Raw genomic sequence first — 15,203 nt, 5'->3', positions numbered from 1 at the left:
CTCCGCCCAGCCCGGCATGCAGCAGCAACGATAGCGGCCATGTCCGAGGCAAAACTCGACCAGCTTGTCAAGGGCGCGCCGCCGCCGACTGTTACCGCCCCGCAGGTTGCTGCTGCCGTCCGCCCTACAGATCCCACGAGCCTGCTGCCCTCGTCGCCGCCGCAAATCTACCTCAACTTGCTGATCCTCGAGGCCTCGCTACGCTCCCAATATCTGACGTTGCGCGCCCGCCGCCGTCAGAACACCTTCGTGTTGACTCTGCTCGCTCTTTGGACTGCCTACTTTGGTTATGCACTGTTCCTGCGCCCGCGCGAGGATGGCACCGGTGTTGGAGGCAGCGTGTACTGGGTCGTCGACACGACCGAAAAACTGGCCTTCACATCGGGCATTGTGACTGCCGTACTTTTCTGGGCCACGGGCCAGTGGGAGCGTGGTGTGCGCTGGCCGCGTCGCTGGATAGCCGTTGCCAACCGCGGCCTACGCAGCATGAACTGCAAGATTGTACTCATCAAGGGCCCTTGGTGGCGCGAGATGGTCAGCCACCTCAGCTTTCTGATCCCATATCAGCTGTTTTTCCCCACCCCAGGCAGCAGCTACCACTACGTAGAGCCCGAGAAGCGGGACCCGCGCCTGCGCCTCGCCCAGAACGACCGCGTCTTGCTTGAGGAGGATGTGGCCCCAGGCGGAGACTATGTGAAGCTGCTGCTGCTCCCCAAGCCATTCTCGGCCGACTTTCGGCAGAACTGGGAGATATATCGCACCGAGTACTGGGAGAAGGAGAATGAACGCCGCGCAGAGCTGCGCAGCCGGATCAACCAACGCGAGCGTGAGCTGGCCAAACAGGAGGGTGGCTGGCTCTGGTGGACTGGGTGGCGGGGCTGGAATCGTGCGAGAGGCCTGTCTAGAGGCGGAGACGTCGAGAAACACCACCATCATCACCACCATGCCCATTCTCATTCCTCGGCACATCTCGAAGTCCCCAAGGACAAGAAAAGACGGCCAAGCGTCGTCACGGATCGCATGATGAGAGATCGCTCGCATTCCCGTTCGTCGTCCCGAAGCACGACACCAATACTCGACTCGGACGAGAAGTTTGGTAGGGAGAGGCGTTGGAGCAACAGCACAACCGGAAGCGCCACCAACACCGAACGCCGGAAGAAGAAGTCCGCAAGCGGACTCTCAAGGCCCTCTCGCCTGACTCCAACGAATTCAATGTCCAGGCCAAAGACCCCTAATACCCCTAACTCAGAGTTGGACGACATGCCGGCCTTCTCCAAACGCGCCAGCATGATGAGCACGGTCAGCACCGACAGTGACCGCTCTGCCACTCTCACGCCGGATGAAAGAAGCGGGTCGGGAACACCCTCTCTGTAAGCAATGTTTGATGACAAGCGTAGATCTCTTGTAGGTTATGAAGATGCATTTCTTATGAAGAACGACATTATACGTCCACAAACTCTGCATGATTTTGCCCGTTTCCCTGCCCAAGATTTGACCGTATTACCCACTCGTAATTTGCTTTCCGTGTCCAACTCATGTCAACCCATAGCTCCCAGCACAAGCGAGCAAGTTCGTAGAGGTGGAAGTTGAGTTCATTGTCCTTTGGTAGTGGCAGGACAACACCTTTTGCGTCCATTCCGGGACTCTGGCTGATTTCTGCTCTTTAGGATACCATACCATTCTCTGTGTCATCTCGGTTTGTTGACTGTCGTGCAGTTGTAGTGCAGCGGAGGCAGCCCCTGGTCCATTCCTTCATCTACCTACTGCCCCACGGAAGCTTTCCTGCACCGTAGACCTTGGGCTCTGCCTTAGAGTCGAGCGCCTCTACCGTGTTATATCTATTGTTCTCGAGCGGCCAGGCATCGTTCGTCGCCGTCGCCGTCGCCGTCGCAGGCTTGCTAGTCGAGTGTTGGAGTTCGAGTGCCGGTTCGTATCGCACGACATATACCTCGGTGCATCTGATGTGGTTGCCGGGGATACTGCCGTTCCTCGGCTCGTTACCAGGCTGCTGCTGCTGCTCCTGCTCCTGCTGCTCCTGCTGCTCCTGCTGTTGGCGGCGCATGAGTAGTCTCGCAACGGCGCCGCGCACCCATCCCCGTCCTTCTCCGGCACGACCAGCGCGTCGGCCACTGAGGCCATCATCCTCCCCCACATCGGCCACGAGGGTTCCGTTTGTCGGTCCGTTTGTCGGGCTAGGGGGTGGCGGACTGCTGCACGGCGGCTCCACCGGTCGTCGGCCGTGAAGCCGGCAGTACCATTTCCAAGTCTGCGGGGGCTGGATGTACGCGATGATGTATGTAATGACTGCGGCGGCCACGAGGAATGCGATGACGTAGCTGGCGAAGCCGATTGTCCGCAGACGCGCCGCGTTCTCTCCTCCGTCATCGGTGTCCTCCCTGCGGCACAGGGCGGCGTTACACGAAGGGGCCATTTTGTGGGAAAGTAGCGGCTTGCTCAGAGGTGTCATGGAAGAAATTTCGGTGCTCAGTCTGTTTTTTTTCCCTCTTTTTTTTCCCTTTGCCTTAGATGAAGCGTTTTCCTCTTCGATGGATGAATGAACATTTACGAGACTTGGAACGCGGTCTACCTATTTTATCTGCCAAAAAGAACGGCCGTGTCCCGGGGTTGCAACAGACATCTTGTTCTGGCGCGAGACATGGAATTCTGTTGTCGGGAACCGTGAGGCTCAAACAAGCTTGCCAAGCTCTGTAGTGCCCAAAGTATACAGAAGCATGGGGACAAAAGGCGTTTACCGCTGCACAGGCCAAGCGCAGCTACCGATCGTGGGAAACTTCACTCGACCGCCTTTTTGGAACAGGGGCTAAAGCTACTCCTGAAGGAGAGGGCCCACGTGAGCAGGGCAAGATGGTGAGCTTTGCACATGGCACAATGGCATGTGCCCTATGCCCGCGTGACAGGACTGAGTCGAAAGTCTCGCAGCCACGGGTCGCCCGCCGTAGGAACGACAATGGCAAGGTCAAAAGTCTTGTTTCCTGTCTCAGCCTCAGGCGCGTTGATCAGCTAGCCTGTCTGGACTTAAAACATCCATTGGGCAAGCGCAGACGATACCTAGTGGGTTTAGGGTCGCTAAGAATATCAAGTTCCAGAACAAAGCCGGCGGGGGAATACGAGGGAATAGCGTGAACCCACATTGTTCGTGTTGGTACGGAAATCCCCCGCACTTAACAAGTGAGTGCATTTCGCCACCACCAATTCACGTCATTGAAATCACACCCAACAAGCAATCAAGTATAATGTATGGTAGGAAAGCCTTCGTGGTATTTGATTAAGCGCCGAAGCAGTTGAATAGTACAGATGTCCGTAAACCCCGTTGCCTTAATGGCAGTATCATGGGCATGCCAAGTAAGATGCTCATCCATCCATCAAACCGTTAATTTCGAAAAACCCGCGCCGGGAGTAGCATGACGTCAGTCGAGTAGGTATTTACAAAAGACCGACGACGGCAAGAGCGCCACCGAGAAGGCCGCCAATGGCAGGGACGGCAACGGAGCCAGCGGCGCCAGTGGCGGAGGCCGAAGCCGAGGAAGCAGCCGAGGAAGCCTTGGAAGCGGCCGAGCTGGCACGGCTAGAAGCGGAAGCAGCGCGCGACGAAGCAGCACCACCGGCCGAAGACGTCACCGAGGAGGCCTTGGAATCGAGCGAGCTGGCAACCGAGGAGCCGGCAGACGCGAGGGACGAGGTGACGGAGGACAGCTCAGACGAGAGAGCCGAGCCGGCAGAACCGGTGGCCGTGGAGATGGCCGAGCCCAGGCTGCTGGTGAGCGAGGATGCGTCCGAGGCGAGAGAGCTGACGGCGCTGGTGACGTCGCTCGGGATAGCGCTGGCACCGCTGGCGACCTCGGAGGTGACGGACGAGAGGATGGAGCTCAGGTCCTGGGCGGCGGCCAGGGAGGCGAGGCCGGTGATAGCGACGGCGGTGAAACGCATGGTGGATGGTTGAGCTGAGTAGAAGCTGTCTGTGCAGGTGTCAGTTTGAGTGGTAGCGAGATTGGCTACACATGTACCGACCTTGGGTGGCTAGTGTGCGGGTGGAACGGGAGCAGCTGGGTAGACGAAAGCTTGGAGTGGATGAGTTGGGTGGCGGGTGAAAGGAGGATAAGGTCGCAGGAGAAAGGAGGTGTTATTATAGGAGCAGGTGCGATGATCTACGTAATCCAGCTGGCAGGTGCAGGCAGCCCCAGCGGCCGAGCTGGGCGAAACAAGGTTGCCGCAGCGGTAGCAGTTGCCTTGGCATGACGCTGGCAGCCAACACGAGACACGCTACTTGTTGGCCAAGCCGGGCCGGGCTGGCTGGTTCCTGAAGCTGATGGTTTGGACTGCGGGGGTCCTGGCAGAGGAGCTAGCCCATCACCTCATCGCGCCGTCGCCTCTTGCCCAAAGGAGCGCTGACGGGAGCCGGCGAGCTTGCAGCGCCCGGCTGGGCGCGTTCCAAGCCCCAATGCGTGCTGCGTGGCCGGCTCCGAGGCGTGGATGGCGACGGATGCGTCGAGACATTGACGAGGGCTCAGCCAACCGCATTGCCACCCGGACTCGGGCGTGGGCAGTGCGACAGCCACGGCCCCTTTGGCTGGCGCGTGCTTTACTGGCACCCTGGCTGTCTGTTGGCCGGTGGCCGGTGGCCGCACAGAGCGGGCAGCGTCGATGCGCGGGAGCGGAGGGACGTGAGAGGTGACGTTCCGGAGCAGGAAGCGCCCCAGCCCCAGCCCTGCCTGCCGTCTGCGGATCATCACGTGCTGCGGCTGTCCGGCACGCCGCTGCATGTCATTCCGTGTCTCCCGGCTCGCCTCCTCCCTCCTCTGCTGCCCGCGCCTCCGCGCCTCGCCTCTGCGCTGCGAGAACGAGCCTCATCCGCGAGCAATGTGTAACGCCTGTGCGTACATGTCCCCGGCCGATGGCTCCACGTCGTGTTTTGCCGCATCCCTGTCCAACCAATTACCGCCCGGTTCCGCTTGCGCATAAAGGATCCAACACCGGGAGCCCTGATGCTGCCGCCCTTATGTCAGCCGTGGCGCAGCTCCAGTCGACGCCGTCATCCATGGCAGGTCTTCGTCATCGCCGTCATCCGCCATGCCGCCGTCGCGAATAACGCCCTGCCAGTCTTCGTGCCGCGCCACGCTGCTGTCCTCGCTGTCGTCGTACTCGCCTTCCAGGCCCAGCTGGTACCGCACCCGCACTCGCATCCTCTTCCCTAGCGCCTCAGCTCGCTCCTCGTTGCCCATTTCTGCCACTTCACTGTCGTCTGTGCTGCTGAAGCACTCGTACTCCTCATCCTCCTCGGTCCACACCACATTGGTCGCTTTCCGGATGCCAAGGATCTTGGGGATGCGAAAGTCGAAGCCGAGGCAGTGGTCAACATGGTACCAGAAGTCGTTTGTCCACAGCGCTTCCACCCACGCCATGGGGATTGCGTAGCTTGTCGTGAACAGCCGCCTGCTTGGGGCGCGCTCTTCTCCCTCCTGGCTGAATGGATGCGGCCATTTGGTCACGCTGAGCCCGAACTGCATGCTTAACCCGTCGCCAATCCCGTCAATATGTCCGCCAAACACGAGGGACTCCCATGCTCGTCCCAGTTCGCAACGATTCTGATCCATGAAGAAGGGTTCGATCTTGATACCAATCTCGGGGTTCGGGTGTCCTCGACAGAGAGGGATTATCGCATTGTTGAGCGCGTGACACAGCTCGTGCACTAAAGTTTTAGCGAGGTGGAATGAAGTGCGTAAGATTGATCCTCTAGTCGGCCTGTCCCAGCGGCTTGGAATCCCTCCGCAAGCAGGCACCTCATGTTGATTGAATAAGCGGAGAAGTCGCAGATACTCATCGCTGATCCTGGAGACCGAAGCGTGAGTACGGTAAGATCCGAAGCCGGGGTGCGCTACCAGATCGGTTGTCGCATCTGCGTCGCAAAGGTTAAATTCCTCTTGAAATTTAAACCTGTGTACGTTTTTGAGGTTAAGCAGCACGTTCAAGATCCAACGCTCTTCCACTTCGTTCAGATGGCGATGCGAAAGGTCGACTCGGTCACACAAACGTCCGTACATGACTCGGAGGCCGTCAGTGCGGATATGCCGTCGACGTCGAAGCACCGCCTCCCAAAAGACGAGAAATCGTGGCGATGTTAGGAGCTTAGTGGCTAGTTGCAAGGCGGGCATCAGCAACACGTAATCTTCTGTTGGAACGCCTAGCCATTGTCGTTGGTAGAACAGAGGGTGAATTGCTCGTGGGTTGTCTGCAAGCTCGTTTCGGAACGTGCCACTCAGATCGATGTAGCCTCCGGCACGCAACTCTCCGAAGGAGATCTTCTCGAGCCACAGGGGTAGCTGTATGTCTTGCATGGTGGGTGGGTTCATGGTTTAGCGCGTTCCTTGCCGGGGAATGCATGCGAGAACAACCCGTTACCATATCTACCCAACAAGTCGTCAAAACGTCTCTGCACACGGCAGCTCAAAACCACAGGTCCTCACGGTCCTTTGTCTCACCCACAGGAACGGTTGTTGGCGTGGCTGTTGAAATCTCTTTCAAATTACCAGATGCGGAAACACCGCGCCCCATTACTCTTTTCAAGCACGGAAGCCTTTGGGTGGTTGCACCCAAACGAGGCCCCGCAAATGGTAACGATGACATTCTTATCCCTGCAGCAAGGTTACAGGGACAACACATGCGTCCATCTATTCATACAAGGCGGTCAACCAACAGTATACACATGCAATCTTGTCTTATTTACCCGCCCTAATCTCAACCATACATAGAACTCCTTATTGAGGTCCGCGGAGTGCGACCGGAGCTGCTGGTGGAACAGCTGCTGGAACCACTAGAGCTCTTTCTGCGTTGGATGGCGTCCCACGACCCGTTCTTCCTGGTGTAATGATGCATGGTGAAGTATTCGTCCGGGCTGCCGGGGCACTCGGGGCCGTTGGGGGTGCGGGCGCGGCTTTGCACGGGCGACATCTTCATGGCCTCGGGGCTCCAGGACCAGCGCTGGCTGCCGCCGGTGAGCGAGCGCTGGTGGCGGCGGTGCTTTTCGGCGGGCAGGGCGGTCGGCAGCTCGAGCCTGGAGTTCATGCCGATCCACAGGGCCTCCTCCTCGCCGTCGCCGGACATGCGCCAGCCGCCGATGCCCTCGAAGTCGCGGTTGGGTCCGGCGGTGCTGACCAGCGAGGCGAAGCTCTCGCTCTTGGTGGGCGGGCGGCGAGGCGGGGCTTGGTCGCCGGCGGCGAGCAGGCTGGCGGCGCTGCTGCGGCGGCGGCGGTGGTGGCGGGTGGGCGTCGAGTAGCCAGACGAGGCTCGTGAGCGGTACTTTTCGAGGGCTGGCGGGTGTCGGGAGGTGAACAGCCAGCTGTGGATGAGGGCGACGCCCAGCTCGAAGTAGACGATGGACACGCGGACCAACAGGGTGACGACTGCCAGCGAGGTGGTGAGGATGGCCAGTCCGACCAGCGGCAGCGAGGCCACGATCAGGACGGGCGGGGCGAGAAGATACAGCGGGTTGAACATGACGGCGGCGGCAGCAGCAGCATCAGCATGCAGAGAGGGAAGCGTCCGCAGCAGCAGCGGCGGCGCGGGTCACAGCATGGCGTGGAGCGGATTTGTATGCGCAGCAGGTCGCACCGTGAGGGGAAGGGGACGCGGCATTGGATGCGGCGCGGTCCGTCGAAACTTCGTCTGGGGCCCCGAGGCACAGGCATGTGATGGTCGCTGGGGGGGTTCCCCGGACTAGCCGGCCTGGTACCCAATCAACCAAACTTCTTATCAGGACGCGCTCCTTCGTGCGCCAGACGAGGGTTTACTACGTAGATAACGAACCACTGTTGTCGATCGCTGACCAGGGACCCCTCGGCTCGGCTCTGATCTTGCGCAACTGCGTAAATCGCTTGCTGTGGGGCGGCGCTCCAGAAACCGTTTCTGCCTGAGGCAGAGAGATGTGTCAACCCCTCGTACGTCACCGCGCCGCGTCAAAAGCCCATCTCACGATGTTTGCACAACTCCACACCTTGCTCAAGCCCACCAGCCCACCATGGAGTCCTCGTCATCCGCAAGCGCGCCGTTCCCATGGCACATCGGTGTCTTCGATGCCCATTGCCATCCAACCGACACCATGTCTGCCGTGTCTGCCGTGCCTCACATGAAAGCAAAGGCTCTGACCGTCATGGCAACGCGCGCCCAAGACCAGCAGCTGGTTGCCGATGTCGCCGACAGCCTGGGCGTTCCCTCTCCTGACGTCGACTCATGGAAGCAGGGAGAACGCCTCCTGCCGTGCTTTGGCTGGCACCCGTGGTTCTCGCACCAGATGTTCAGTGAGGATATGTTCACCGGGAAAAAAACGCTGGATGAAGATGAGAAGATTCTCCATTACAAGAAAGTCTTATCGCCGCCGCCCGACGACCATGATTTCATCCTTTCTCTGCCCAACCCTCGGCCCTTCTCCGAGTTTCTCGGGGAGACAAGGAGCTTCCTGCGTCGCTATCCGCTGGCCCTGGTGGGGGAGATAGGCCTTGACAAGTCGTTCCGCATCCCAGCGGCTTGGCTTCCTGACGCTCACGAGAGCCGCGATGACTCGCTCACGCCTGGAGGCCGCGAAGGGCGGGGCCTGACGCCGCACGTAGTAGCCTTGGATCACCAGAAGGAGATCCTCACAGCCCAGCTGAAGCTCGCTGGTGAGATGAGGCGTGCCGTGTCCGTGCATGGGGTTCAGGCGCACGGCATTCTGCTCGAGACTATCAGAGCAACGTGGAAAGGTCACGAGAGGAAACGGATGAGCAAACGCGAACGGAACAGACGCGGCGTGACGGCCGAAGAGGCCGACGAGGATTTGTATGCGGACGACGATTCGCCCAAGCCGTTTCCCCCTCGCATCTGCCTTCACTCCTACTCCGGCCATCCTTCGACCCTTCCGCAGTACTTTGACTCTTCTGTCCCAGCTGAAGTCTTTGTTTCATTCTCCACCGCCATCAACTACTCTGACCGAGCAGCCCACACGACGTCGCAGTCTATCAAAGCAGTCCCTGACGACCGCATCCTTGTTGAAAGCGATCTTCACGTTGCTGGCGATCCCATGGACGAGCATCTAGAGGACATTGTGCGCAGAGTCTGTGAGACCAAGGGATGGGGACTTGAAGAAGGCACAAGAAAACTCAGGCAGAACTGGGAACGATTTGCCTTTGGAAGACGCGAGAAAAAACCTGCACTGGCGGATGACCAGACCAGTAACTAACGCATAGACATGAGAATAGAGAGGCATGAATATTGCCGTTCATTGCAAGCATGCTTTGTCCCGTCATGACTCGCGCGTATGCAGCAGCGCAACGCTGCCGCAGAGATTTGCAAAAGAGTTGCGCTCATCAAGACAATGCAGCCCACTTGATTTTTAGTCTTGATGCATATGCACGATCTTGAACCCCACTGCTGTACATGTCCGGGGGGCTGCAGTGGAGCCCAGCAGGACTTGGCACTCGTTTCACTCTCAACATCCATCATGACAATTTTGCGCATACTACGTCCGTACCCATCCGCTGGAGTACCTATCCATCAAGCGTCTTCACCTACGCTGCTGCCAAAGGGCGCGGAAGAGGAGGGCAGTGTGGGCGGAATGTAGGGTGGAAGCCTTCTCTGGACAGCATGAAGAGTGGGCGCAAAGAGGCGTTCGCTCCACGTGGGAGGACGGTGGGGCAGCGGAGGTGTAGAAGCAATCGGGTGGGAAACGGATGCTCGTGGAATTGGTTCGGCCGGGGGATGTCGGCGAGAAGGTCCGCAAGCTCATTCTGCGCGGCGGCAAGGTCACGCGAATGCGCGATGACGCGATGGGCGACGAGCGGGAGGTGGGGAGCTGGATGTGCAGGACAGCGAAGGCGACCACGAAGCGTTTATGTGGTACTGCTGGCTAGGTGGCAGTCGGCAGCGGGTGGGGATCGAGTTGGTAGCTGCTGCAGAGGGACCCAAGGTGCAGCGGAGGACCCTGCAGTAGTTGTCGCAGAGCCCAGCGAGGCCGATCGGCAGACCGAGCGGTGAAGGACGCGCTACGTCCGCCCTGGGTGCCAGCGTCATTCAAGAACACCCCCGCCGCGTTTTTCGACACGCCCATGTCCCATGTCTCAGCACTCTCCTCCGCAATCATGACTCCCGGCCTAGGCTCCTGGAATGCCACCGATGGCGACCTGCAAGACCTCTTCGGCGCCAGGCGCCCGCGCGACATCACAATCCAGATTGTGCTGTCCGTCGCCCTCGGCACCGGCGCCTTTCTGACCTTCTGCGTGCTGCGCCCGCGCTGGGAGGGTCTGTATGCTGCCCGCAAGAAGCAGAACCACGAGGCCACCGCCCTGCCCGAGCTCCCGCGCACGCTCTTTGGATGGATCCCCGCCTTGTGGAGGATTACCGACCAGCAGGTCCTGGCTTCTGCCGGTCTCGATGCCTATGTGGTCAGTCCATCTCGTTGCGCCCATCCGACTCATCTTCTGACCCCGCCTAGTTCCTCGCCTTCTTCAGAATGGCAATCAAGTTCCTGTCCTTCACCTTGTTCTTCTCTGTCATCGTCATAAACCCCGTCCACTCGCGCTTCCCCGACACGAGCAAGGGCAGGCTCAAGAAGAACGGAACCATTGCCGACGATGTTGACTTTGAGCTGCGCCGCCGCAATGGCCCCGTCCTGGTCGACTCGAGCTGGAGCGTTTCCGATTCGTACTCGTACTGGGATTTCTCCCACACCGACTACCTTTGGATGTACCTCGTCTTCGCATACCTCTTCACCGGCCTTGCCGCCTACATGATTGTCTCTGAGACACGGCGCGTCATCGAGATCCGCCAGGAATACCTTGGCAGCCAGACCACCATCACCGACCGCACCATCCGCCTCTCAGGCATCCCGCCAGAGCTCCGTTCCGAGACCAAGATCAAGGAATTCGTCGAGGAGCTGGAGATTGGCCGCGTTGAGAGCGTCACCCTCTGCAGGAACTGGAAGGCTCTTGATGAATTGATGGACAGGCGCATGTTGACTCTGCGGAAGCTGGAAGAGGCTTGGACCGTCCATTTGGGCCAGCGCCGCGTCGAGCGCAACCTTGAATCCTTGCCCATTTCTCAGCCCTCTCCGCCGGAACCCTACGCAAGCGACAGCGAGCACGCCCAGCTTCTTGGGAATGGTCACCTGCTTGCGCGTCGCTCCACCTCGCCCTACAATCGTAGCCGGCCCTTGGTCAAGATCTGGTATGGCCGTCTCAAGGTGTGGTATAGGAACGTGGATGCCATCAATTTCTACGAAGAGAAGCTGCGCCGCCTCGATGACGAGATCAGAACGTTGCGCAGCAAGGAGTTTGAGCCGACCCCGCTCGCTTTTGTCACCATGGATAGCGTTGCCAGTTGTGTAAGTAGCGACGGGGACCCTTTTTTCCTTTGGTGCTGACTTTACTCTACAGCAAATGGCTGTCCAAGCCGTTCTGGACCCGTCTCCACTGCAACTCTTGGCAAACACCAGTCCCGCGCCTTCGGACGTCGTTTGGCAAAACACATATATGCCCCGCCGGGAGAGGATGATGCGAGCTTGGTCCATCACCTGCCTCATCGGATTCCTCACAGTGCTGTGGACCTTGATTCTCGTGCCAATTGCCGGTTTCCTGAGTATCGATTCCATAGACCGCGTGTTCCCCGGCTTCAAGGATGCCATTGAATACCACAAGAACATCAAGTCTATCATTGTCACACAGCTCCCCACATTACTCGTGTCTCTGCTGAACGTTCTCGTTCCATACCTCTATGACTGTGCGTCTCCTAATCTATCCGTTCAAGCCGATACTAACATAACCCTCAGGGCTCGCAAACTGCCAAGGAATGATTGGCCAGGGTGACGTTGAGCTTTCTGTGTAAGTAATCCGATTCCGGGAAGCCTGCCTTGTACTGACTAGAGTAGCATCTCAAAGAACTTTTTCTTCGTGTTCTTCAACTTCTTCGTGGTCTTCACCGTGTTGGGTACGGCTTCGGGTTTCTGGGGCTTGCTTGAGAACATTGGCGAGCAACTGAGAGATGCCACCAAGATCACCAACGCTCTCGCCTTATCTCTACAGGGTCTCCTCAACTTCTACACCAATTTCGTCATCCTTCAAGGCATCGGCCTTTTCCCATTCCGACTGCTGGAGTTCGGCTCTGTGATACTGTATCCCATTACGTTGATGGGCGCCAAAACACCTCGCGGTAAGTCTCCTCTCCTCGATTCTTTGTCTTCGTTGCTCACTCGTGGCTGGCACAGATTATGCCGAGTTGGTCCAGCCCCCGGTGTTCAGTTACGGCTTCTACCTTCCGCAGACGATTCTGATTTTCATCATCTGCACCGTATACAGTGTTCTCCGCTCGTCTTGGATGATCCTCTTGGCTGGTCTGATATACTTCATCATCGGTCACTTTGTGCACAAGTACCAGTTGCTCTACGCCATGGACCACCGTCAACACTCAACGGGGCGAGGTTGGACAATGATTTGTGATCGAGTCATCGTCGGCCTGATTCTGTTCCAGCTTACAATGGCAGGCCAGCTGGCCTTGAAGGGGGCATTTTGGCGCGCAGCTCTCCTCGTTCCCTTGATTCTGTCTACCTTCTGGTTCTGGAACGTTTACACGTACTCGTACAAGCCACTCATGCGCTTCATCGCGCTGAAAAGCTTGCGGAGAGCGGAACGGTCCGATCTGGTCACTCCGCAGCTGGACCAGCCCACCACCATTGATGAGGAGCGCGAGAGAGGCCAGCGCTATGTCAATCCGAACCTTGTCATGCCGTAAGTCTTCCAACCTACAATGGTCAGTCGTGATTCTAACATGTCGAGTAGACTGGAGGATGTTTGGATTACAGACAACAACGCAAGAGCTCTGATGAACGGTACCGGCCAGGAGAGTCCGGCTGAATCCGTCGAGGAAGAACAACCTAGGAAGCGATTCCGCCGGTTCTTCCGACGCAATCGAAGCGGCTAGTGTACAGTGCCCCCACCTGGCGTGGATTAGCTGTCCCGTTTGATGATCACATGCTTGCATAGAATATACCCCACCGGTCGTTTTGAGTGTATATAGCTATCTCATTGCTCCTTGAAAAAGCGCTATTGATATTTGGAGTCTGGCTTTCGTTGAACCAATGCGCTACCGTGACTGCTTGCAAGTTCAGAAAGCTTTGGGTGCTTGGGGTCTCACGTGTAAGCGTATTTCATCCTGCCATTGCCACGTAAGACTATGAGGTAGTCGCCGTACAGCGCATGAGTTGCTGCCGCACGCAAGCCGCTACGAAGTGACAAAGAATGGCATGATTCACTCCGAAGGTCTTAACAATGCTGAACAATGACTTATGCTGCCCGAGACAGTCGCACACATCATTGTGTTTTGGAAGTCTCACTTCACATGGTTCACTCTACGACTTGTGACGATCTCTGAATTTGGTCTTCTTTTGTCATGACCCCCTCGAAGACGTACACCCATTGATCATTACTTTTCTTCTAGGCAAAATATCAACACCATCGCAACAACACACACAGTTTCCACAAACCGCACTACGGCATCTCACCCAATCCGTTGAGCCACAACTCATGGCCAGCTTTGGCAACAGACCGTCCTCGGGCTGCAACAACATCATCTTCACAATCTCTGCAGACGGCGAGATCCGATCTTTGAAGTCACCACAGCCAAGCCCACTGAAGAAACGGTTTCCGCAGCAAGATCTTCGGCAAGCCCGGCTTGCGACCGGTGCGCAAAAGTATCAACATGCATCGTCATCAGCATCATGGCCGTCATCCTTTTCCAAAGTTCAAGACAACACACGTTTGACTCCACGTACTTGCACACCAAGTACGTCGGTCGAGCCCAGTGGCTCAGACAGCTCCAAAGTCAGCCAGGGAGAGCCACCGGCGCCGCTGCCGCCACTAAACAGACGCGAAATCGACGTTGCCATCCAGATAGCGCGGTCCGAGTACATCCAGGCCGGTCTCCAAAGGCGGTATTGGGACCCGCCGCTCTTTCCACAGCACCACAGAGCAGCTGTCATCGATGATGGTCCCATTGATGCAGACAGCTTTCCAAGAGCCGTGGCTCTGACGGACATCAGCATCTCGGGCGACCCGATTCGCATGCGCACACCCGACTTCCAGGTCGAACCGCGCGGCCTGAAGGTCGGCGCTTGCCTTTTCCTCAACCTACCCTACGGTGCCAACGATGCCTGCGGCTTGCAGATCAAGATGAGGGACGGCAGCCCGACCGATCAGCCCAGGTTCGTCCTCGAAGTCTGCGCTGCTGTCCTAGATGCCGGTACCGGCAGGAAAGCATGGCGTCTTTGCACCCAGCACGACGTCACGACCATCATCAATGATATCGCTCGGAAGCGAGTTGCCTCGACCTCGACCTCAGCCTCTCAATACCATGACGCCATGCCCACCACACATGGGCACAGCCCACCAAGCCCAGCAGCTCATCCCAACGAACCCTTCGACTGGACAACCTTCACCGAAGAAGAAGAAGAAGAGGGGGAGCTGACCGCGTCGAAAAGCCGACGGCGGCAGCGCCTCGACCGTCAACGACATGACCAACCCACCTCGGCCCGCTGCCGCCGCCGCAACCATCCCCACCAGGACACCCACGCCCACTCCCGCCTCTCCGGCGCCACCCTCATCAACAAGACGCCAACGCCAACGCCAACGCCATCCGCCCGCTCCACCCTCGTCGTCGTTACACCAACATTACCACCACCACCACCACCACCACCACCCCACCGACCTCCCCCCCTCCATCTACCAATCCTTCCTCCACCTCGCCCACTCCCTCCGCCGCGCCCACTCGTCCCGCTTCTTCATCCTCGTCCCGCACCGACACCGACACCGACACCGACACGGCCACCGACACCGAGACCCACTCCACCGCACCGAGGAGCATCACCCCACCACTACTCTCCGCCATCGTCACTGCCATCGTCACTGCCATCGTCCTCATCCTCGTCGACGGCTGCGTTTCCAGCAGCAGGTCGGGACGATGGAGGGGGAGGACGAGGAGGAGGAAGGCGGGGAGGAGGGAGACGGGATGCACACGACGACGGAGACGACGACGACGACGACGACGGCACCGCTTTTGCTGCTAGGCGGTGGCGGGGGGTACCGCGTTGGGTTCGTGTCGGCGGAGGTGTATGAGGATTTGGGGGGGTTGGAAGAGGTGATGGTGGAGGAGGGGGGAGACGGTGGTGG

The 15,203-nt window shown here is 58.5% G+C and overlaps 8 protein-coding genes across 8 annotated transcripts; 4 read left to right on the top strand and 4 right to left on the bottom strand.

The window, feature by feature from the left end:
- Positions 1–39: 39 nt before the first annotated feature.
- Positions 40–1,374, top strand: BKCO1_15000126 (spo7-like protein; the record flags this gene model as incomplete). Its single annotated transcript, XM_020271224.1, has 1 exon — positions 40–1,374. One exon carries the CDS (start codon positions 40–42, stop codon positions 1,372–1,374), a length of 1,335 nt encoding a protein of 444 aa, XP_020132036.1.
- A 382-nt stretch (positions 1,375–1,756) lies between these two features.
- BKCO1_15000125 (uncharacterized protein) lies at positions 1,757–2,431 on the bottom strand (the record flags this gene model as incomplete). The annotated part of the gene is made up of 1 exon (XM_020271223.1): positions 1,757–2,431. One exon carries the CDS (start codon positions 2,429–2,431, stop codon positions 1,757–1,759), a length of 675 nt encoding a protein of 224 aa, XP_020131993.1.
- Positions 2,432–3,444: 1,013 nt separating this feature from the next.
- Positions 3,445–3,948, bottom strand: BKCO1_15000124 (uncharacterized protein; the record flags this gene model as incomplete). The annotated part of the gene is made up of 1 exon (XM_020271222.1): positions 3,445–3,948. One exon carries the CDS (start codon positions 3,946–3,948, stop codon positions 3,445–3,447), a length of 504 nt encoding a protein of 167 aa, XP_020131994.1.
- Positions 3,949–5,015: 1,067 nt separating this feature from the next.
- On the bottom strand, positions 5,016–6,368 carry BKCO1_15000123 (uncharacterized protein; the record flags this gene model as incomplete). The annotated part of the gene is made up of 1 exon (XM_020271221.1): positions 5,016–6,368. The coding sequence occupies one exon, from the start codon at positions 6,366–6,368 to the stop codon at positions 5,016–5,018; it is 1,353 nt and encodes a 450-aa protein (XP_020131991.1).
- Positions 6,369–6,753: 385 nt separating this feature from the next.
- BKCO1_15000122 (uncharacterized protein) lies at positions 6,754–7,512 on the bottom strand (the record flags this gene model as incomplete). Its single annotated transcript, XM_020271220.1, has 1 exon — positions 6,754–7,512. One exon carries the CDS (start codon positions 7,510–7,512, stop codon positions 6,754–6,756), a length of 759 nt encoding a protein of 252 aa, XP_020131992.1.
- A 520-nt stretch (positions 7,513–8,032) lies between these two features.
- BKCO1_15000121 (metallo-dependent hydrolase) lies at positions 8,033–9,229 on the top strand (the record flags this gene model as incomplete). The annotated part of the gene is made up of 1 exon (XM_020271219.1): positions 8,033–9,229. The coding sequence occupies one exon, from the start codon at positions 8,033–8,035 to the stop codon at positions 9,227–9,229; it is 1,197 nt and encodes a 398-aa protein (XP_020131989.1).
- Positions 9,230–10,127: 898 nt separating this feature from the next.
- On the top strand, positions 10,128–12,960 carry BKCO1_15000120 (uncharacterized protein; the record flags this gene model as incomplete). The annotated part of the gene is made up of 7 exons (XM_020271218.1): positions 10,128–10,430; positions 10,481–11,368; positions 11,421–11,763; positions 11,813–11,864; positions 11,912–12,192; positions 12,248–12,767; positions 12,819–12,960. 7 exons carry the CDS (start codon positions 10,128–10,130, stop codon positions 12,958–12,960), a joined length of 2,529 nt encoding a protein of 842 aa, XP_020131990.1.
- A 602-nt stretch (positions 12,961–13,562) lies between these two features.
- BKCO1_15000119 (uncharacterized protein) lies at positions 13,563–15,149 on the top strand (the record flags this gene model as incomplete). Its single annotated transcript, XM_020271216.1, has 1 exon — positions 13,563–15,149. The coding sequence occupies one exon, from the start codon at positions 13,563–13,565 to the stop codon at positions 15,147–15,149; it is 1,587 nt and encodes a 528-aa protein (XP_020132087.1).
- Positions 15,150–15,203: the final 54 nt, after the last annotated feature.

Source organism: Diplodia corticola (assembly GCF_001883845.1).
Source record: "Diplodia corticola strain CBS 112549 chromosome Unknown scaffold15, whole genome shotgun sequence".
Lineage (NCBI taxonomy): Eukaryota > Fungi > Ascomycota > Dothideomycetes > Botryosphaeriales > Botryosphaeriaceae > Diplodia > Diplodia corticola.
This window is presented reverse-complemented; position numbering and strand designations above follow the sequence as displayed.